This window comes from Stenella coeruleoalba (assembly GCF_951394435.1).
Source record: "Stenella coeruleoalba genome assembly, chromosome: 18".
Classification (NCBI taxonomy): domain Eukaryota; kingdom Metazoa; phylum Chordata; class Mammalia; order Artiodactyla; family Delphinidae; genus Stenella; species Stenella coeruleoalba.
The window spans coordinates 50,265,915-50,289,248 of record NC_137164.1 but is presented as its reverse complement, the minus strand read 5'-3'; the positions used below and the strand labels follow the sequence as shown (position 1 = coordinate 50,289,248).

General features: G+C 40.3%; 1 protein-coding gene across 16 annotated transcripts in view; it reads right to left on the bottom strand.

Annotated features, from left to right (window-relative positions):
- SCEL (sciellin) overlaps positions 1-23,334 on the bottom strand; it is a 334,162-nt gene that overhangs the window by 94,797 nt on the left and 216,031 nt on the right. For all 16 annotated transcript variants that reach the window (XM_079903383.1, XM_079903386.1, XM_079903385.1 and 13 more), the window contains 4 exons: positions 11,203-11,271; positions 5,594-5,662; positions 4,622-4,660; positions 3,521-3,601 (listed from right to left, as the gene is read on the bottom strand). In XM_079903383.1, the coding sequence (XP_079759509.1) occupies positions 3,521-3,601; positions 4,622-4,660; positions 5,594-5,662; positions 11,203-11,271 (258 nt within the window). The remainder of the gene's footprint in view (positions 1-3,520; positions 3,602-4,621; positions 4,661-5,593; positions 5,663-11,202; positions 11,272-23,334) is intronic.

The window sequence follows — 23,334 nt, the reverse complement described above, 5'->3', positions numbered from 1 at the left end:
ATTAGAACACTCCCTAACACCATACACAAAAATAAACTCAAAATGGATTAAAGACCTAAATGTAAGGCCAGACACTATCAAACTCTTAGAGGAAAACATAGGCAGAACACTTTATGACATAAATCACAGCAAGATCCTTTTTGACCCACCTCCTAGAGAAATGGAAATTAAAACAAAAATAAACAAATGGGACCTAATGAAACTTAAAAGCTTTCGCACAGCAAAGGAAACCATAAACAAGACCAAAAGACAACCCTCAGAATGGGAGAACATATTTGCCAATGAAGCAACTGACAAAGGATTAATCTCCAAAATTTACAACCAGCTCATGCAGCTCAACATCAAAAATACAAAGAACCCAATCAAAAATGGGCAGAAGACCTAAATAGACATCTCTCCAAAGAAGATATACAGATTGCCAACAAACACATGAAAGAATGCTCAACATCATTAATCATTAGAGAAATGCAAATCAAAACTACAATGAGATATCATCTCACACCTGTCAGAATGGCCATGATCAAAAAATGTACAAACAATACATGCTGGAGAGGGTGTGGAGAAAAGGGAACCCTCTTGCACTGTTGGTGGGAATGTAAATTGATACAGCCACTGTGAGAACAGTATGGAGGTTTGTCAAAAAAGTAAAAATAGGACTACCATATGACCCAGCAATCCCACTAGGCATATACCCTGAGAAAATCATAATTCAAAAAGAGTCATGTACCACAATGTTCATTGCAGCTCTGTTTACAATAGCCAGGACATGGAAGCAACCTAAGTGTCCATCGACAGATTAATGGATAAAGAAGATGTGGCACATACATACAATGGAATATTACGCAGCCATAAAAAGAAATGAAATTGTGTTATTTGTAGTGAGGTGGATGGACCTAGAGTCAGTCATACAGAGTGAAGTAAGTCAGAAAGAGAAAAACATATACTGTATTGTAACACATATATATGGAATCAAAAAAAAAAATGGTCATGAAGAACCTATGGGCAGGATGGGAATAAAGATGCAGACCTACTAGAGAATGAACTTGAGGACACAGGGAGGGGGAAGGGTAAGCTGGGACAATGTGAGAGAGTGGCAGGGACATGTATACACTACCCATTGTAAATCCTATAGCTAGTGGGAAGCAGCCGCATAGCACAGGGAGATCAGCCTGGTGTCTTGTCACCACCTAGAGGGGTGGGATAGGTATGGTGGGAGGGAGGGAGATGCAAGAGTGAATAGATATGGGAACATATGTATATGTATAGCTGATTCACTTTGTTATAAAGCAGAAACAAACACACCATTGTAAATCAATTATACTCCAATAAAGATGTTAAAAAAAAAGTCTGAAGGAAATCTGGAAAATAACTCTTGTTGAATCTAGATGGTAAGCTCATGGTTGCTTATCATCAAAACACCTCTCTCTGTTTTTATTTTTCTGCATTTCTAAAATATTTCATAATAAAAATAACAATAATCTTGTGCTCTACTCAAAATACAGTTTTAAAGAAAAACTGTATGATAGGAAACTCTGACAAGTAAGAATATTGAAAATATAAATGAACACCACAGCAATGCTAACCTCAATTTTATATAGATGCATATATATTTATGTGTGTGTGTGTGTATATATATATATATATATATATATATATATATATATATACACACATATATATACACACACACATATATATCCAATTAGAAAGGTGTCTTCACATTACCAGGACATAATTTTAATTGGTAGAGATAGCTAAGGACTGTCAAAAAGACTAAGTTAAGGATCAAAAATGAAGCTGTTCAGAGGAGAGTAATATAGCCTAGAGAAGGAAAGTAAGGGATAAGGACAGGAGACTCCTTTAAATTCTTGACGCTGATCTATTCTCTGAGGCATCACAGGACTGAACTAAGGTGGGATGGGAGTAAATCAAAGCAGATTTCAGCTCATTGCAATCACTGAGAGCTAGTCAAGGCATATCACAAAAGTGAGAGTTATATTGCTGGCTTCAGTTGTCCTGAATTATGCCTAATGTGTCAGAGGAACGATTCTTGCACTGGGTAGGAGACTGAACTAACTGACCTTAAATTTCCCTTCCAACTTTTCTTAACAGACACAGAATCGGGGGGGGGATGTGAAATTTGGGTCTAAGAGAAAGGTGGTCGTATTTTCTGAGACTGTAGATACAACGAAAATTCCGACTGCAGGAGAAAATAGAATCAGCCATTTCTCTCCAGGAGGACTATAGCAGCACCATGACCGTCAGACAGCCCATCAACAAACACTGAGCAGCTACCCTATACCAGGCATAGTCCTAGGAGCAGGCAAAGAAAATAAGAAAATTTCAAAAGCACTGAGGTTCACGAATGCTTGTTTTCCATTTGCATCATGATTCACTGGCACAGTGTTCTCTTCAACATGCAAAAATCACTTCCGCCATCACATTTTGTCACATGGAGAATATTGCACCACCAAAGTCTAGCTCCTCTTCATGCCTACTAGATAAATGGAACTTAGCACAGGCAAAAATGCGAGGCCACGCAGGGGAAGCTGAAAGAGGAATGACCACAAGAACGCAGACTGGGGCCTCAAGACGTGGCCTTTGACTCTGTACTTGGAAGTAGCACAATGCACAGAGCAGAGGAGGCATCCAAGATTCAGGCTGGTTTCAGGAGCATGGTGACACTTGGCCACACTGCAGTTATTACACACAGGGCAGGAATTCCCTGTAGTAGGACTCTGTTAAAATGTATAACCTGAAGTACCTTGCTCTTTAATATCTGAGCTCCATCATCAAAACATTACCTAGTTATTCAAGACCCTAAGAGAGCATACTTGAAAAAGAGATCAGATTTGTGGTTACCAGAGGCAGGGGTATCAGGTGGATTGGAGGAAGGTGGGCAAAAGGTACAAACTTACCTTTTTGGGTTTTTTGCCCTTTAGACCAATTTATTTTATATCCATTTAAAATATCATTCAACAAAGGACAATAGAGTTATAAGATAAATAAGTTCTAGGGATGCAAAGTATAACATGATGACTATAGTCAACACTCCTGTATGATACATAGGAAAGTTGTTAAGAGAATAGATCTTAAGAGTTCTCATCAAAAGGAGAATTTTTTTTTCTTTTTATTGACATAAGGATGTTATATGAGATGATAGGTGGATATCAATTAAACCTATTGGGGTGATCATAATATATGTAAATCAAACGATCACACTGTACACCTTAAACATACACAGTGCTGTATGTCAGTTATTTCTCAATAAAATTGGGGGGGAAAAGCTGGCATATTTGAAAGGGAGATTGTGGGTGGTAGGGAAAGGACTGAGGTTTGAGGACAGGAGTAGCTAGCAGGCACTGGACCCCTGAGAAGGGGAGGAGGGAATAATGAGGAAGGGCAGAGCAACTTCTGGACGCTGCCTGGGCGCCTTTGTGGATGTTTTAGTTCAGAAATTAATAAAGAATAATCCCTTACAGGACTGCAGCAAGAGGTAGTCCCAACGAGCCCATCATACCTCTTTTTCTTTACAGGAGTAGTAGCAGAGTTGGAAGCTGGGGTGTTGGTGGCATTTGCACTGAACAAACCTCCAGGTTGCCTGTTTCATCACAAGAACAAACAATGATCACATTTCTGAAACTTTTCCACTCTACCCCACCTTTGAAAGGTCTTATAATCTACTCTTATTCCCACCTGCTCTGAATCCATCACAAAATATTTCACTTGAGCATGAAAGAGCACAAGAGAAAAAGTTCTTCCTTAGTTTACTATTTTACAAATTGCCAGGCTATCATACAAATAATTAAAACCGAAGGAATTGAATGAAGAAGTCATTCATTATATGACATGGTGTGTCTGAAACCCAGACCAATCAATTCCAATGTCCTATGGATTCCTACATATATTTTTTGATCCTGTATATGTTGTGACTAACAGAATCATATTGAAATTTTTTGCATTAAAAGCATTAGTTTAAGAAAACATTTAAAAATCACACCACTTTAAATCTCTACTTAGCATTTATTAATATATGCAGACCCTCAAAAAAAATGGAGGTCACTCAGGCCTTTTTCAACTACTGGAGGTGCAGTCCAGTGTGAAAATTACTTTATTTGTAAATACAAATTTAAAAACCAACTAAGTTTTCAAAAATCTACCTAGTTTGGTAGTTTATTACAACCATTGTTAGTACAGGGAAAATGTATTTTGTCTACATAGATTGTTACCAAAGCCATGATTTCATGACTAAGTTGTATTGTAGATACGATGGGTGTTTTGGGAGCAAGTGAAATGTGCAAGAAGAAAGAGTTGCCATAGGGATAGGGAAAAAATTAAAAGGTTCTAGATTTTAAAAAAAGAAAAGAAAAAAAAGAATGACTTAAGCTTTGGTGTTTGGTTAGAGGAGAAGTCCTTCTGTGTAAAAGTCCAGACAGAAAACACTTGAAATTTTGTAGAGCATTTCAATATTTCTACTATTCAACTCTGCCAAAGCTATGGGGGCATGGCTGAACTACAATGAAACTTTGGTCTGAGGGCAGTATATCCTGATTTTTCTTGAACACATAGGAAGAAATACACTTTATCCTTAAAATGTAATGTCAGTTAGAAAAGTACATACATCTTTGTCTCTTCCGGTGAGCGAAATGTGGACATGTTTCTGGTAAGAAAAAAAGAAGGCAAAGTTTGAGCAGCAACAAAGAATGAATTCTTGCATCAATTTGCAATTGTCCATGAACTTAGAGTTATTATTATTAAAAGTTAACATTATTTGTGAGAAAGAAAAAGAAAGCATCAGTATTTGAATAAATTTGAAAAGTTGATCTCATGATTTTTTTACCTTTTGTGTATTAGATTCCAAAAGAAATTTTTTTCTTTAGAAAATTCATTATCTTTTAAGCCCCGTGTTTTTGTTTGCTGGGTTCAGTAATTTTCTTTAACAATAGGAATGTAAAATTGACGTTTACATGTATTTCATAATCTTGCCACCAGGATAACTTAAACAGAAACATAAATGTGGTAAGAATGATGACCTGAAGCAATGAACTCTCTTGATTCTGAAGCCAGAAGTAAGACTTTATTTTTCTTTAACCATGAGCAGGAGTAAAGTTTTTATGCCAGAATTATTTGTGTGAAAAAAAAAATAGAGAATGGGGCTTCCCTGGTGGCACAGTGGTTGAGAATCTGCCTGCTAATGCAGGGGACACGGGTTCGAGCCCTGGTCTGGGAGGATCCCACATGCCGCGGAGCAACTAGGCCCGTGAGCCACAACTACTGAGCCTGCGCGTCTGGAGCCTGTGCTCCGCAACAGGAGAGGCCCGCGCACCGCGATGAAGAGTGGCCCCCGCTCGCCGCAACTAGAGAAAGCCCTTGCACAGAAACGAAGACCCAACACAGCAAAAATAAATAAATTAATTAATAAACTGCTACCCCCAACATCTAAAAAACAAACAAACAAAAAAATAGAGGATGAGAATTTACAGAAAGATATTAAGCAGGATTGAAGAATCCTACTTAATATCAAGTAAATAAGTAACGCTTAGAAAAATATTGTATTACTTGAGCCTTTCCCAAAGTTAGTAGATACTGTTACCTATTGGTTACTCGGTTATCCAGGGTATTGGCCTTATATGTTTTGGCAGCATCATTTCTGTCCGAGATCCTTTATAAAGAAATAAAACAAAAGTCTGGATGAACATTTAGATTATTAAACTCCTTTCAGATCTCGTTCTTGCTATAATCACTTCACAACAGAAACTTCCTCTGGTAAAAACAATTGCTTTTCAGGTGTTACATGTTAGAAAATTTTGCAATTAACAAAAAAGCTACTTACAACAAAATCTATTTATGAGGCTATTTTGATACAGTTTGCAACTTTTTTTTTTTATATATATATTTTTTAACATCTTTATTGGGGTATAATTGCTTTACAATGGTGTGTTAGTTTCTGCTTTATAACAAAGTGAATCAGTCATACATAAACATATGTTCCCATATGTCTTCCCTGTTAAATGTGTATCTTTTTTTTTTTTTTTTTTTGCAGTATGCAGGCCTCTCACTGGTGTGGCCTCTCCCGTTGTGGAGCACAGGCTCTGGACGCGCAGGCTCAGCGGCCATGGCTCACGGAGCCTAGCCGCTCCGTGGCACGTGGGATCTTCCCAGACCGGGGCACGAACCCGTGTCCCCTGCATCAGCAGGCGGACTCTCAACCACTGCGCCACCAGGGAAGCCCTATTGCAACTTTTAAAGTTTATGTTTTTCAACTAGCCTTTCTGACTCATTTGAGCATTTAACTCATTAACTATTTCATATTCATTATTGTTTAATAATATATCTAGCCAATGACAGTACTTCCTATGTCGCTACAAGGAATCAGTGGAAGACTTAAGCAATTTTTAAAAAATGTTTTGTGGCATAGACAATGCTATATGCTCGTCAAACTCTTTATTTTCCTTCTGAGCACACAGGAAGACCATATTTCCCAATCTTCATTACAATTAAGTTGGGACCATATGATTGCATTCTAAACTAAAGAACGTGGGCAGAAATATTATTCATGACTCGCAAACCCATCATAAAACCTCTTGTGTGATCCTCCTTGCTCTTTCTTCCCCTTCTGCTATGGCTTTGATGCCCGTGGGTTGAAGATGGCAGCATTAAAACCTAGGAAAGAACCTAGGTCCCTGAGTCATTCCATGGAACAGGGTCGTCCCCTAATTTTCCAGCCAATCCCTTTGGACTCTGAGGGGAGTGAGCAGTAATCTTCTATCGGGCTAACTGACCAAGATTTGGAGGCAGGAGAAGGAACTTGTTACAAGAGTTGCTCTACCCTGGCAAACTTGTTTACACTGACTAACACATTTTGTTAATAGGCCCTGCGGACCATCAGAGGTTTTAAACCCTCTAAACTGAGGTCTCCACAAGGAGGGTAGTTCTGGAAAAGGTGTGTTTGTCTGTCCTTTGGGTCATAAGACAAACTAGGAATCCTGTAGTCTGCATGCCAGTGGTGGGATCTCACAACTGCAACCCCTGTTCTGTCCCTTCCGCCAGGAAGAACACACCAGATAGGAAAGCTCTTCCTGAGATGTGGGGCTGTCTTCTGGAGCACTCTGCAGGCTTGCACAAAGCTAGGATGTGGCAAAATCAGGCTCCAGAAAACAAAAGATCAGCAAGATTCTTCTGTTGATCCCATACTATGGGTCTACTATAACTTCCTCTAAACTTTCACTTTTATCATCCACTTTAGTACAGGGCTTTATAAACTGTTCCTGGGAAGAAGAACACTAAGCTTGCCTTGTTCTAAAAAAAAAAAAAACATTCATGATAGAAAAATATGGCTTAATTGTCATAGCTTTAAAATGATTTCAATTCCTAGATGTCACTTTGACATGTGCAACTAAAACATTGGGTAAATAACCCTAATTGTTAAAATTCCACGAGTCAACCCCAAATAGTTTCTGTTTACGGTATGTAATGCCACAAACTGATAACTCTTGAATGTAAAAAGGAAGAAAGGTTGGAATCCTCCAGAGCTCCATATTCTCAATAGACTGTTCACAATACAGGTATTGTCTTGTACAGAATGAATCCAAGTATTAAAAACTCATGATGAGGGCTTCCCTGGTGGCGCAGTGGTTGAGAGTCTGCCTGCCGATGCAGGGGACACGGGTTCGTTCCCCGGTCTGGGAAGATCCCACATGCAGCAGAGTGGCTGGGCCCATGAGCCGTGGCTGCTGGGCCTGCGCGTCCGGAGCCTGTGCTCCACAACGGGAGAGGCCACGACAGTGAGAGGCCCGTGTACCGCAAAAAAAAAAAAAAAAAACTCATGATGATCTCTCAGGTGATCATTAGGCCAAAGACTATAAGTAAATTCCCTGTACTAATTGCTACTGAGCCTCTGATGTGTTTATAGTTAAAGAGCTCTGCAGTAAACCACTGTGAATACCATAAGATGTCAGGTAACCCTAAATCTTAAATGTTCTGTGGAAACTACTCAGCGTTTATAGCTGTCTGTGAGATCCTCATATAAGATAAAAATAATCTTGGGAAATTGCTACTCTGGTACAGGGAAAATGACAATCTGTCTAAAGAAAACAGAGCGTTAATTTCAAACACCTTCAAGGTTTAAATAAAGGAGAGTTCTGAGGTTACAATTAAATGAAGTTAATCAAAATTCTACTTTGTTGATCTATGTGGGCAATACTGCATGTAATAATAAAAATAGCTACCTACTACTCTTTGCCACTCATCTTATACAATTTCCTCTACTCTTCAGAACATCCCTACAAGGTAGGTGTAGTTATTTTCGCTTTATAGATGAAGAAATGGAGTCTCAGAGAAGGTGTGTGGCTTTCTCTTGGCCACACAGCCAGGAAGTAGTCTATCTCCAAAGTCTTCCCAGTAGGCCCCAATGTCGTACACCTGGTTCTGTAGTGTAATTGTTCCAACACTCATGATCAACATGTCTTTCTCCAGTTGCTATTTTTCACCTCCACTATCTCTTTCACTCCACTAGGGGAATCAGTGTATAAACAATATTGGAGAGCTCTAAACCATCATTCCAATGCATTCATCAATTTCTTATTACTTAGGGAGATTAACTTTGTACTTCTCTTAGAAACTAATTTTCTGCCAAGTTGTGATATGAGATTAATAGGAGTCAGTCTCAGAGACAGGAAATACCTAAACAATATAACTAGCAGCAGGATCCAACCAAAGGAAAAGTAACACTTCCATAACCGAACACTAGAGGGCTCCTTAACCTAGGTTTTCCAAATTAGTCAAGAAACCACCTTCAGGGTTTGCCCCATAGTGTATGCATGTACACAATTATTAACTTATATTTCTTTAGAACACTTCATATTTTTACCAACAGATGTATATTTTAAAAGGGAACTCTTCAAACGTAAAGTCAGTACTTTTCTCCTAGTCATTTATTATATGCGTTAGTATTGAAATGGCACACATACACACCTGATACATTTGATCATCTAACTCCCAAAATTATTTCACCTCTTGCACTTGGAGTGGCCTGCATGATAGGAGTCTGACTCCTGTTATGAGGACTTGCCTTTCTTTACAGACTCCTGTGTTCTCTCCCTCACATCTGTTCCCACACTTACAGAGATGTAGCTCACTCTTGGGAGACAGACACTACCTGCGGAAGGACCTGACCAGGATACTTCTTCCAAACATGCGCCGCTAAACCTCTGTGTAAATAAGGCAGGGAGTCTCTGGCCTCATTTTCTAGTTTACAAAATGAAGGTTTGGGCTAGGTTGGTGGCTCTGAATTTTGGCTGCACATCAGAATCACTTCCTAAGCTTTAAAAAATGTCCGAGTCCTACCTCAGACTAATTAAATTAGAATTTGGGGGATGACAGCTGGTGGGACCAAGTCATCAGCGGAGTTAAAAAGCTCTCTAGGTAATTCTGATTTGTCGCTGAGGCTGAGAATGACTCAATTAGCTTGCCTGTGAGGCCTGCTCTAGTGTATCGCTAAGTTCCAAGGCTCTATCTTGACTGGCCTGAGAAAAGCTTTCAGACACACAGCCTACAAAGGCTTAGGTCTCCCACATATTCACCTTTCTTGAGACATAATTATCTCACTTGCAATTACATTCCTAGAAGTAGGGTTTCCGTCCTCAATTCGCAGTGTAATAGGACAGCCTGCAAGGCGGAGGTGAATGGGCAGAGGTACTATGACTCCTCTCCCAAACTGATTTTTGAATTACAAGAGAGAAGTCACCTCCTTAGGGATACCAGGGCTAATCAGCTATTCGGGAGATTGACTTAAAAAGCTATGAAGAAGCTACCGTTGTTCCAAGGCTGCTGGTTTTCAAGGCTACCATGGAGCTGGGGAGAGGAATAGGTGAATAGGAAGCTTTAAAATGTGGCAATTCGTGCCGTTCTTACTGACAGCCAACTCTTTTTCTTGAATAGACACTTAGCAAATTGTTTCAAGCCTTTGGTTAATTTCCAGAGTTCGGAAAATGTTGATTTTGACAGTTTTTTCCAGTGTTAATACTTTTCTGGAGGAGTGGATTTTTGGAGGTCCTTACTCTGCCATTTGGAAGTACTTCTCTCTTATTTGCAGAGTTCTTTATAAACTCTGGATATAAGTGTGTGTGTGTGTGTGTGTGTGTGTGTTTTATCAGATCTATGATTTGCAAATATTTTCTCCTTGTCTTTGGTTTGATGTTTATCTCTTAACAGTATCTTTCAAAAAGTAGAGACTATTAATTTTGATGGATTTCAATAAAGCAAATAAATTATTTTTTTAAAAAAGCTATGAAGAGTGCAGAAGTGCATGCATTTGCTGTATTAATTGGCACAGGCATGGTGTGAATATAGAATCTATTAGATGCCATAGGTTTCAGCATATGTGCTTCAATTGTAGCGGGTGGCATGTTTGTCTCCAAAAGCAGCACATCTTTAGCTACAGGGAGTGGCTTCAACTATAAATGGCCTCAGGTATTCACTATGTCTAGATTCCAAATAACATGTTAACTTTGTTCTTTACTTATGCCTAATAAGCACCTCTACCAAATATAAAATTAAAATGTGACTTGTAGCATTTACACTTCAACTTGAATAGATATTCCTCAATTTTCTATATAGGGATGAGCCCTTCTTTTCCCTCTGTCTAAGACTGAGCCAATAACAGGCTCAGCCAATGACTCATTCCACAGCCATATGGTGACTCCACTGCCAAAAGAGTAGTTTCACTTTCTAAAGTAAAGAGCTAATGTCTTTATCCTAGAGCAGATCAAAACTACTGTATTATTAAAAGGTATAGTCTCTCCATAAGGTAATTATACAGAAACTGCTGTTTCTCTGCCTCTGGGATGGAAAGACCAAAGTTAGAACAGGAACTGGCTACTCACACACAAAAAACCTATATTCTCCATTTAAAGTTGAACAGACCACATGCAGTGCTCACCCCACCTATATTCAAACCGGTTTCTTCGGAATTTTTCCTATTGATCTACTGCTAGCAAGATTTTAGGAAAATGGCATATCAAGTCAAGATTTTGTGAGTTTTGAAGAAGAAGATAATTCAATCTTTATAGTCCTTCTGTCCCTGGAGATAAAATATCATGGTTCAAAACTTACTTTGGTAAACATTTAAATGTCTCATGCTTTATAAGAAACTGGATTTAACATATGTTATGCATTCCGCTTGCGTGGTTCAAAACACCTTACCTGTCCAAAGTGTCACCAGATCTGTGCCAACTGATTGTGGCTTTTGGCTCATCCCTCTCGTTTGTTTTCCTGTAGCAAAAAATAATTATAGAAAGATCAAATAAATTACAAAAAATAGTTATAAAACATCATGGATTTGGTAAAATTTTGTCCTATTCGGGGAGGAGATGTACATATTACAGACTTGGAGTACCGAAATCTTCCCAGGCTTTGACTTGGGTAGGATAAAATATAGCAAACCCTATTCTCCATGCTAATAAAAGAATTCTTCTCTAGGTCCAATTATTCTAATTACAACATAACACATTCAAATTGGTGATAAGGATATGTAAAACAAGAAGCACAACATGCAAAATGGTTAATAACTAATATGTAGTGTTTTCAATGTTGTTGATTTTTATGTAATAGGAACTCAGTCCCTTATAATCAGCTATATTTTGTTTGCGGAGTTTCAGCAGAGCCCTAAGCCAACACAACAGCTATGTACAAGTTGCTTCATTATAAGTTCAGCACCGTGGACAGGGTTGAGAGAAGAGACCTTGCTGGCAGAAAAGAGGGAGGGAGAGAGAAGAACAAAAGGAAAAGAGAGAAACAGGAGACACTGGAAAGAAATGAAAAGAAGACAGTGGGGGAATAGAGAAAGGATGGATGGGAAGGATAGGAGAAGAGAGGGGAGACCGGGAGAAGAAGGGAGAGAAGAGACAGAGGCAGAGAGTTAAGACGGACAGATAAGTAGAAAAAAAAAGGGAGTGGGGGAGAAGACAAGAAAATAAGGGAAATGAAGATAGAAGGCCCAATAGTAGGAACGATGATCACCAAAGCAGTGGAGCTAGCTTGATCAGACTGATCAATCAGCAAAAAAAAAAAAAAGCCTGTTTAATGCTTTATATAACCTTGTGATACAGGGAAAGCAAGCTCTTTGGAGAATTATACCATGATTTACAGTTTGCATTTCAAAGCATCACCTGAAGCTGACAGACCAAACATATTGAATCAGAAAAAGTACTAAAACAGTATATTATTTAACATGTAATTTTTAACTTGATATAGTATATCTTTATTAAGCAAATATTTGGAGGTAAACAATATACTGTGCTGATGACTGTGAGTGAGGAAGTCGAGAATGAATTATCTGTAGCCCCTACACACACAGAGCTAGAGGGAAAAATCAGACATACGTCCAAGTGCAACAAGTGGTCAGTGCCGTAGAAAAGGTTCAGGTCAAGTGCAAGGAAGTTTGAAGCTGAGAAAGCTTATTTGTGGAGGCGGGGATCACAGAAGGCTTTCGGGATGAGGTGCAGGTCAAGGTGGATCTTGGAAGATAAACAGACATGAACAAACAGAGGTAGAAGGAATAGTGTCGGTTAAAGCAAGAATAAGGTTAAAAAATGCCTAATGCAATTCCCCGCATTTTTAAAGAAACTCAGAGTGAAATCATAGTGTGGTTCACCAGCAGGTGTGATACATGAGTGCAGGTAGGTGCTGCAGGGCCATCTGACCCCCTTCCAGAAAACAGCCCCTTTTACAGATGTTATTGTTGTATATCTCATTAGTAGCTTTATTCTTCCAGGCACTTATCACCACATGACATATTATATTGTGTTTGTTTATTTTCAGTCTCTCCCTCCTCCACCTTCAACTAGGAAGCAAGTTCTATGAAAGCGGGGATTTTGTTTTGTCCCCAGACTTTAGAATAGGGACTGGCTCACATAGGGCATCTCCACAGGTACTATTTTTGCTTCTGCCTCATGTGACATGTTTTAATGATCGGGCAGAGGAAGGACAGTAAAATGTCCTAGTTTGTGCACACTATGAAGCTTGTTTTCTAGGGTGATGAGACTATTATTTATTTTCCTTTTCCTTTATTTTCAGTCTCTGCTCGTGTGGAACTCTTGGACATATCATTGCTTCTGCTGGAAGCGCCTCTTAACAACCACGTCCTCAGTGAGGTCTCCCACTCATTCAGGCAAAGTTAGCCACTCCCTCTGCTCCTTCCCATAGCACCGGCACACACTTCCACAAGCACTTTCCATGGTAAATTTGAGTATTTGTGCTTATGTATTCATCTTTTTCCATGAAATGTGAGTTCCTTAAGGTCAAGGCTGGTGTCTTATGCATCTTTGTGTTCCCAGCACCTGGCACAATGTCAGCACACACTGGTGCTCCAACGTGGTATTGGGTGAACATCAAAGTGGACACAGCCTCTTCAAAAGGGTAGAAAAGTGTCACATGGGCATCCATTTGAGCAAATGCGAGGAGATAAATAACCTACACTACGTTTTAGGAAGATGTCGTTTGAGACGCAGGTCAAGGGGTCAAAGGGGAAACGTCTCAGGCTTGCAGATTTTTGTTACTTAGGATAAAAGCTCGATGTGCTTTAGCCAAAATGCTGTCCAGTAACAGGAAGGGTTCAGGTAACCAACAGAGTTTAAAATATAAAGTAAGCATAGACGGCATTAAGGTCCCGTTATTCTGAAACACACTAAGAGCACGAAGCTTAGTCTGCCTGGTCACACTTCACAAGTATGTTTGTTCTTTAATAGTTGCAGAGAAAGGCAAATAAAATGGAGGGGGCATTTTTCACTGGTGTCTGGATTCAGATGATTAGGTTCCCTTTGTTTGGTGAGTTGAGAGCCAACAGAGAACAAGGATGTAAGCTTCGAAATCATGACGACCAAGGAGAGGGTATGGAGAGAGCCTGCCAAATCACAGAACAGTCAATTGGATGAGCCAAGGCTGGAAACCCAAAAACCAATCAGATACTTTGTATAGAGGGGGGTAAACTCAGGACCCTGAGAACACATCAAAATTATGAACAATTTTTAAATGGTTCAGAAAAATTCACAGATAAAAATTCCAAAATAGACATACTCAAAGTGTCTACTTAACTTTTTAAAGTCCCCACCATGAAAGACAATCACTAAGTGTGTCTTGGTGGAAGACACTGGCTACTGGACCAGATAAAACTTGTGTCTGAGAAATAGTTAAGTTCTTCTGATGGGTGTGGGTGTTTGTATGTGTGTGACTATAAATGTACTTTAGTAAGAATATTATCTATTTATTTCATCAATATTAGATTATTTACATCATTGTGCTTACGAGTTTTGTTTGAATTTTCCTTCTAATTTGCATTTGTCAGTCTATTTGCCATTGAGTATCATTTAGTGGTTTTCCACAAGCCTAGGAGTTTTTGAAAAGAAATGCACTGTCCCATAAAGCAAGTGAACTTAGCTGTTGTTCTGCTTTTAGGGTTCCTTTCTCTAAGGCTCAGAAATATCCTATGTTTCTGTGGCGGCCCCTTCCCTTTCCTGTCAGGAGGGCCACCTTGGTAGGGTAGGCAGTGGATTGATTATTCTACACCTCCAAGCCGTATTCTGGAAGCATAAAGCTGGAAAAGCACAGTTTGCCCTGTAAACACCCCTGATGATATCACAGATTCTCCTTCATGTGCCCAGGATGTCAGGGAAAGCCTGAGGCTAGCTACAAATATTCAGCCTGTCTTGAACAAGTCTACTCTCAAAAATGACTGTCTTTGTGTTTCTGCTAATGAATAACTCATCTGAAACACCCACCTGTCTGAGGCATCATGGGAGTTATGTCTATGGCGTACCACCCTACCATAATTTTCATATCTTCAGAGAAAGAACAAAATCAAGTCACATGAGAAGTTATCACAGTATTTAGTAAGCATTAAATAAGGCAGACATGAAAGAGCTCACAATGTTTGGCAAGGTTAATTCATTTTACTTTGGGTGTAAAAACACAACTATGCATTTATTTTAACCAGCCACCACCTGAAAGAGCATGGTGAAAAGAAAAAAGTTTGTCACTACAAACAATCATTATTCCAATTTACTCCATGAGATTTCCATGTGATTCAACAATGGCATGAGTGTTTGTTATTTGGCTTTTTGGTTTTGGGTTTTCTTCAGCAGTGTGGGAACATGCGGCCATCTACTTTGCATATATTAGAAAAGTCCTTTTCTGCAGGAAGGCAAACGTTTTTTCAAACGTGTTTTAAATTTAATTAAGCCCAGGCTAGAGGATCTTTGGTGGGGCTATTGGAGGACTCTGGGAGGGCTCATGACAAAGACTGCTTCCCAGACCTTCTGTTGTCACTGTCCTTGTTCCCATGGTGAGCCACAGCTGCCCCCCACCTCTGCAGGAGACCAACACTAGCAGGGTCTGGATGTTCTGGTCAGGTGTCGGCCTGAGCTTCTGAAATGGGAGAGCTGACGTCAGGACACTGGTACACCAGAGACCTCCTGGCCCCTCGTAATATCAATTGGCGAGAGTTCTCCCAGAGATCTCCATCTCAACGCTAAGACTCAGCTCCACTCAATGACCACCAAGCTCCAGTGCTGGACATCCCATGCCAAACAATGAGCAAGACAGGAACACAACCCCACCTATTAGCAGAAAGGCTGCCTAAATCATAATAAGTTCACAGACACCAAAAAACATACCACCAGATGTGGTCCTGTCCACCAGAAAGAAAAGATCCAGCCTCATCCATCAGAATACAGGCAACCATCCCCTGCACCACGAAGCCTACACAACATATTGAACCAAACTTACCCACTGGGGGCAAACACCAAAAACAACGGGAACTAGGAACCTGCAGCCTGTGAAATGGAGACCCTAAACACAGTAAGTTAAGCAAAATGAGAAGACAGAGAAATATGCAGCAGATGAAGGAGAAAGGTAAAACCCACCAGACCAAACAAATGAAGAGGAAATAGGCAGTCTACCTGAAAAAGAATTCAGAGTAATGATAGTAAAGATGATCCAAAATCTTGGAAATAGAATGGACAAAATACAACAAATGTTTAACAAGGACCTAGAAGAACTAAAGAGCAAACAAAAAATGACAAACAACACAATAAATGAAAGTTAAAATTCTCTGGAAGGAATCAATAGCAGAATAAATGAGGCAGAAGAACGGATAAGTGACCTGGAAGATAAAATAGTGGAAATAACTACTGCAGAGCAGAATAAAGAAAAAAGAATGAAAAGAATTGAGGACAGTCTCAGAGACCTCTGGGACAACATTAAACGCACCAGTGTTCGAATTATAGGGGTCCCAGAAGAAGAGAAAAAGAAAGGGTCTGAGAAAATATTTGAAGAGATTATAGTTGAAAACTTCCCTAATATGGGAAAGGAAATAGTTAATCAAGTCCAGGAAGTGCAGAGTCCCACATAGGAAAAATCCTAGGAGAAAGCCACCAAGACACATATTAATCAAACTATCAAAAATTAAACACAAAGAAAAAATATTAAAGGCAGAAAGGGTAAAGCAACAAATAACATAAAAGGGAATCCCCATAAGGTTAACAGCTGATCTTCCAGCAGAAACTCTGCAACCCAGAAGGGTGTGGCAGAACATATTTAAAGTGATGAAAGGGAAAAACCTACAACCAAGTTTACTCTACCCAGCAGGATCTCATTCAGATTCGATGGAGAAATTAAAACCTTTACAGACAAGCAAAAGCTAAGAGAGCTCAGCACCACCAAACCAGCTTTACAACAAATGCTAAAGGAACTTCTCTAGGCATGAAACACAAGAGAAGGAAAAAACCTACAATAACAAACCCAAAACAATTATGAAAATGGTAATAGGAACATACATATTGATAATTACCTTAAATGTAAATGGATAAAATGCTCCAACCAAAAGACATAGACTGGCTGAATGGATACAAAAGCAAGACCTGTATATATGCTGTCTACAAGAGACCCAATTCAGACCTAGGGACACATACAGAATGAAAGTGAGGGCATGGAAAAAGATATTCCATGCAAATGGAAATCAAAAGAAAGCTGGAGTAACAATTTTCATAGTAGGCAAAATAGACTTTAAAATAAAGACTATTACAAGAGACAAAGAAGGACACTACATGACGATCAAGGGATCGATCCAAGAAGAAGATATAACAATTGTAAATATTTATGCACCCAACATAGGAACACCTCAATACATAAGGCAAATGCTAACAGCCATAAAAGGGGAAATCGACAGCAACACAATCATAGTAGGTGACTTTAACACCCCACTTTGCCAATGGACAGATCATCCAAAATGAAAATAAATAAGAAAACACAAGCTTTAAATGACACATTAGACAAGATGGACTTAATTGATATTTTTAGGACATTCCATCCAAAAACAACAGAATACAATTTCTTCTCAAGTGCTCATGGATCATTCTCCAGGATAGTTCATATCTTGGGTCACAAATCAAGCCTTGGTAAGTTTAAGAAAATTGAAATCCTATCAAGAATCAGTTCTGAGCACAATGCTATAAGACTAGAGATCATTTACAGGAAAAAAACTGTAAAATATACAAACACATGGAGGCTAAACACTACACTACTAATTAACCAAGAGATCACTGAAGAAATCAAATAGGAAATAAAAAAATACCTTGAAACAAATGACAACGAAAACACAATGAACCAAAATCTATGGGATGCAGCAAAAGGAGTTGTAAGGGGATGTTTATAGCAATACAATCCTACCTCAAGAAACAAGAAACACCTCAAATAAACAACCTAACCTTACACCTAAAACAATTAGAGAAAGAAGAACAAAACAAACCCAAAGTTAGCAGAAGGAAAGAAATCATAGAGAGCAGATCAGAAATAAATGAAAAAGAAATGAAGAAAACAATAGCAAAGATCAATAAAACTAAAAGCTGGTTCTTTGAGAAGATAAACAAAATTGATAAGCCATTAACCAGACTCATCAAGAAAAAAAGGGAGAAGATTCAAAAAACAGAATTAGAAATGAGAACAACTGACACTGCAGAAATACAAAGGGCCATGAGAGATTACTATAAGCAAATATATCCTAATAAAACGGACAACCTGGAAGAGATGGACAAATTCCTAGAAAAGGACAACCTTCCAAGACTGAACCAGGAAGAAATAGAATATATAAACAGACCAATCACAAGCACTGATATTGAAACTGTGATTAAAAATCTTCCCAAAAAAAAGCCCAGGACCAGATGGCTTCACAGGCGAATTCTATCAAACATTTCAAGAAGAGCTAACACCTATCCTTCTCAAACTCTTCCAAAATATAGCAGAGGGAGGAACACTCCCAAAATCATTCTATGAGGCCACCATCACCTTGATACCAAAACCAGGCAAGGATGTCACAAGAAAAAGAAAACTACAGGCCAATATCACTGATGAACATAGATGCAAAAATCCTCAACAAAATACTAGCAAACAGAATCCAACAGCACATTAAAAGGATCATACACCATGATCAAGTGGGGTTTATCCCAGGAATGCAAGGATTCTTCAATATATGCAAATCAATCAATGTGATAAACAATATTAACAAATTAAAGGATAAAAACCATATGATAATCTCAATAGATGCAGAAAAAGCTTTGACAAAATTCAACACCCAATTACGATAAAAGCCATCCAGAAAGTAGGCATAGAGGGAACTAACCTAAACATAATAAAGGCCATATATGACAAACCCACAGCCAACATCATTCTCAGTGGTGAAACACTTAAACCATTTCCACTAAGATCAGGAGCAAGACAAGGTTGCCCAATCTCACCACTATTATTCAACATAGTTTTGGAAGTTTTAGCCACAGTAATCAGAGAAGAAAAAGAAATAAAAGGAATCCAAATTGGAAAAGAAGTAAAACTGTCACTGTTTGCAGATTACATGCTATACATAGAGAAACCTAAAGATGCCACAAGAAAACTACTAGAGCTAATCAATGAATTTGGTAAAGTAGCAGGATACAAAATTAATGCACAGAATCTTTTGCATTCCTATACACTAATGATGAAAAATCTGAAAGAGAAATTAAGGAAACAATCCCATTTACCCTTGCAACAAAAAGAATAAAATACCTAGGAATAGGGACAGAGGAAGATGGCGGAAGAGTAAGACGCGGAGATCACCTTCCTCTCCACAGATACACCAGAAATACATCTACACGTGGAACAACTCCTACAGAACACCTACTGAAGGCTGGCAGAAGACCTCAGACCTCCCAAAAGGCAAGAAACTCCCCACGTACCTGGGTAGGGCAAAAGGAAAAAAGAATAAACAGAGACAAAAGAATAGGGACGGCACCTGCACCAGTGGGAGGGAGCTGTGAAGGAGGAAAAGTTTCCACACACTAGGAAGCCCCTTCGCGGGCGGAGACTGCGGGAGGCGGAGGGGGGAGCTTCGAAGCCGCGGAGGAGTGCACAGCAACGGGTGCGGAGGGCAAAGCGGGGAGATTCCCGCACAGAGGATCGGTGCCTACCGGCACTCACCAGCCCGAGAGGCTTGTCTGCTCACCCGCCGGGACGGGCGGGGCTGCGAGCTGAGGCTCTGAGGCTCGGGTTTCGGTTTCGGACGGAGCGCAGGGAGAGGACTGGGGTTGGCGGCTTGGACATAGCCTGAAGGGGTTAGTGCACCACAGCTAGCCGGGAGGGAGTCCGGGGAAAAGCCTGCACCTGCCGAAGAGGCAAGAGACTTTTTCTTCCCTCTTTGTTTCCTGGTGCGTGAGGAGAGGGGTTTAAGAACGCTGCTTAAAGGAACCCCAGAGACAGGCGCGAGCCGCGGCTAAAAGCGCGAACCCCAGAGACGGGCGCGAGCCGCGGCTGAAAGCGCGGACCCCAGAGACGGGCGCGAGCCGCGGCTGAAAGCGCGGACCCCAGAGACGGGCGCGAGCCGCGGCTGAGGGCGCGGACCCCAGAGACAGGCGCGAGCCGCGGCTGAGGGCGCTGACTCCAGAGACGGGCGCAAGCCGCGGCTGGAGGCGCGGACCCCAGAGGCGGGCGGGAGACGTTGGGGCTGCTGCTGCCGCCACCAAGGGGCCTGTGTGCGAGCACAGGTCGCTCTCCACTCCCCTCTTCCGCGGAGCCTGTGCAGCCCGCCACTGCCGGGTTCCCGGGATCCGGGGACGACTTCCCCGGGAGAGCGCACGGCGGGCCTCGGGCTGGTGCAGGGTCACGCTGGACTTTGCCGCCGCAGGCCCGCCCCGCATTCCGTGCCCCTCCCTCCCCGCCGGCCTCAGTACGCCAGAACCCCCGAATCAGCGGCTCCTTTAACCCCGTCCTGTCTGAGCAAAAAACAGACGCCCTCCAGCGACCTACACGCAGAGGCAGGGCCAAATCCAAAGCTGAGCCCCTGTGAGCTGTGAGAACAAAGAAGAGAAAGGGAAATCTCTCCCAGCAGCCTCAGAAGCAGCGGATTAAAGCTCCACAATCAACTTGATGTACCCTGCATCTGTGGAATACATGAATAGACAGCCAATCATCCCAAATTAAGGAGGTGGACTTTGGGAGCAAGATCTATGATTTTCCTCCCTATTCCTCTTTTTGTGAATGTGTATGTGTATGCTTCTGTGTGAGATCTTGTCTGTATAGTCTTGCTTCCACCATTTGTCCTAGGGTTCTATCCGTCCATGGTTTTTTCTTAAAATTTTTTTCTTAATAATCAATTTTAATTTTAAGAACGTTATTATACTTTACCTTCGTCCTTTCTTTCTTTCTTTCCTTCCTTCCTTCCCTCCTTTAGACAACGAATCATCCCAAATTGAGGAGGTGGTCTCTGACAGCAAGATTTATGATTTTTCCCCCTTTACCTCTTTTTGTGAGGGTGTATGTGTATGCTTCTGTGTAAGACTTTGTCTGTATAGCTTTGCTTCCAACATTTGTCCTAAGGTTCTATCCGTCCCTTTTTTTTCTAATTAAGAATTTTTTAATTCAATAACTTTATTATACTTTATTTTATTTTTACTGTATCTTCTTTCTTTCTGTTTTTCCTTCTTTCCCTCCTTCCTTCCTTCCTCCCTCCCTCCCTCCCTCCTTTCGTTCCTTCTTGCCTTCTTTCCTTCTTTGCTTCTTTCTTTCTTTCTTCCTTCCTTCCTTCCATCCTTCCTTCCCTCCTTTCCTTCTTTCTTTCCTCATACTTCTACTAATTCCCTCTACTTTTTCTCCCTTTTATTCTGAGCCGTGTGGATGAAAGGCTCTTGGTGCTCCAGCCAGGAGTCAGGGCTCTGCCTCTGAGGTAGGAGAGCCAACTTCAGGACACTGGTCCACAAGAGACCTCCCAGCTCCACATAATATCAAACGGCGAAAATCTCCCAGAGACCTCCATCTTAACACCAGCACCCAGCTTCACTCAACGACCAGCAAGCCACAGTGCTGGACAACGTGTGCCAAACAACTAGCAAAACAAGAACACAACCCCACCCATTAGCAGAGAGGCTGCCTAAAATCATAATAAGGCCACAGACACCCCAAAACACACCACCAGACGTGAACCTGCCCACTAGAGAGACAAGATCCAGCCTCATTCACCACAACACAGGCACTAGTCCCCTCCACCAGGAAGCCTACACAACCCACTGAACCAACCTTAGCCACTGGAGACAGACATCAAAAACAGAAGGAACTACGAACCTGCAGCCTGCAAAAAGGAGACCCCAAACACAGTAAGATAAGCAAAATGAGAAAACAGAAAAACACACAGCAGATAAAGGAGCAAGATAAAAATGCACCAGACCTAACAAATGAAGAGGAAATAGGCAGTCTACCTGAAAAAGAATTCAGAATAATGATAGTAAGGTTGATCCGAAATCTTGGAGATAGAATGGACAATAGAATGGACAAAATGCAAGAATCAGTTAACAAGGACCTAGAAGAACTAAAGATGAAACAAGCAACGATGAACAACACAATAAATGAAATTAAAAATACTCTAGATGGGATCAATAGCAGAATAACTGAGGCAGAAGAACGGATAAGTGACCTGGAAGATAAAATAGTGGAAATAACTACTGCAGAGCAGAATAAAGAAAAAAGAATGAAAAGAACTGAGGACAGTCTCAGAGACCTCTGGGACAACATTAAACGCACCAACATTCGAATTATAGGGGTTCCAGAAGAAGAAGAGAAAAAGAAAGGGACTGAGAAAATATTTGAAGAGATTATAGTTGAAAACTTCCCTAATATGGGAAAGGAAATAGTTAATCAAGTCCAGGAAGCACAGAGAGTCCCATACAGGATAAATACAAGGAGAAATACGCCAAGACACATATTAATCAAACTGTCAAAAATTAAATACAAAGAAAGCATATTAAAAGCAGCAAGGGAAAAACAACAAATAACACATAAGGGAATCCCCATAAGGTTAACAGCTGATCTCTCAGCAGAAACCCTACAAGCCAGAAGGGAGTGGCAGGACATACTGAAAGTGATGAAGGAGAAAAACCTGCAACCAAGACTACTCTACCCAGCAAGGATCTCATTCAGATTTGATGGAGAAATTAAAACCTTTACAGACAAGCAAAAGCTGACAGAGTTCAGCACCACCAAACCAGCTTTACAACAAATGCTAAAGGATCTTCTCTAGGCAAGAAACACAAGAGAAGGAAAAGACCTATAATAACGAACCCAAAACAATTTAGAAAATGGGAATAGGAACATACATATCGATAATTACCTTAAATGTAAATGGACTAAATGCTCCCACCAAAAGACACAGATTAGCTGAGTGGATACAAAAACAAGACCGTTACATATGCTGTCTACAAGAGACCCACTTCAGACCTAGAGACACATACAGACTAAAAGTAAGGGGATGGAAAAAGATATTCCATGCAAATGGAAACCAAAAGAAAGCTGGAGTAGCAATTCTCATATCAGACAAAATAGACTTCAAATAAGGACTATTAAAAGAGACAAAGAAGGACACTACATAATGATCAAGGGATCGATCCAAGAAGAAGATATAACAATTGTAAATATTTATGCACCCAACATAGGAGCACCTCAATACATAAGGCAAATACTAACAGCCATAAAAGGGGAAATCGACAGTAATACATTCATAGTAGGGGACTTTAAAACCCCACTTTCACCAATGGACAGATCATCCAAAATGAAAATAAATAAGGAAACACAAGCTTTAAATGATACATTAAACAAGATGGACTTAATTGATATTTATAGGACACTCCATCCAAAAACAACAGAATACACATTTTTCTCAAGTGCTCATGGAACATTCTCCAGGATAGATCATATCTTGGGTCACAAATCAAGCCTTGGCAAATTTAAGAAAATTGAAATTGTATCAAGTATCTTTTCTGACCACAA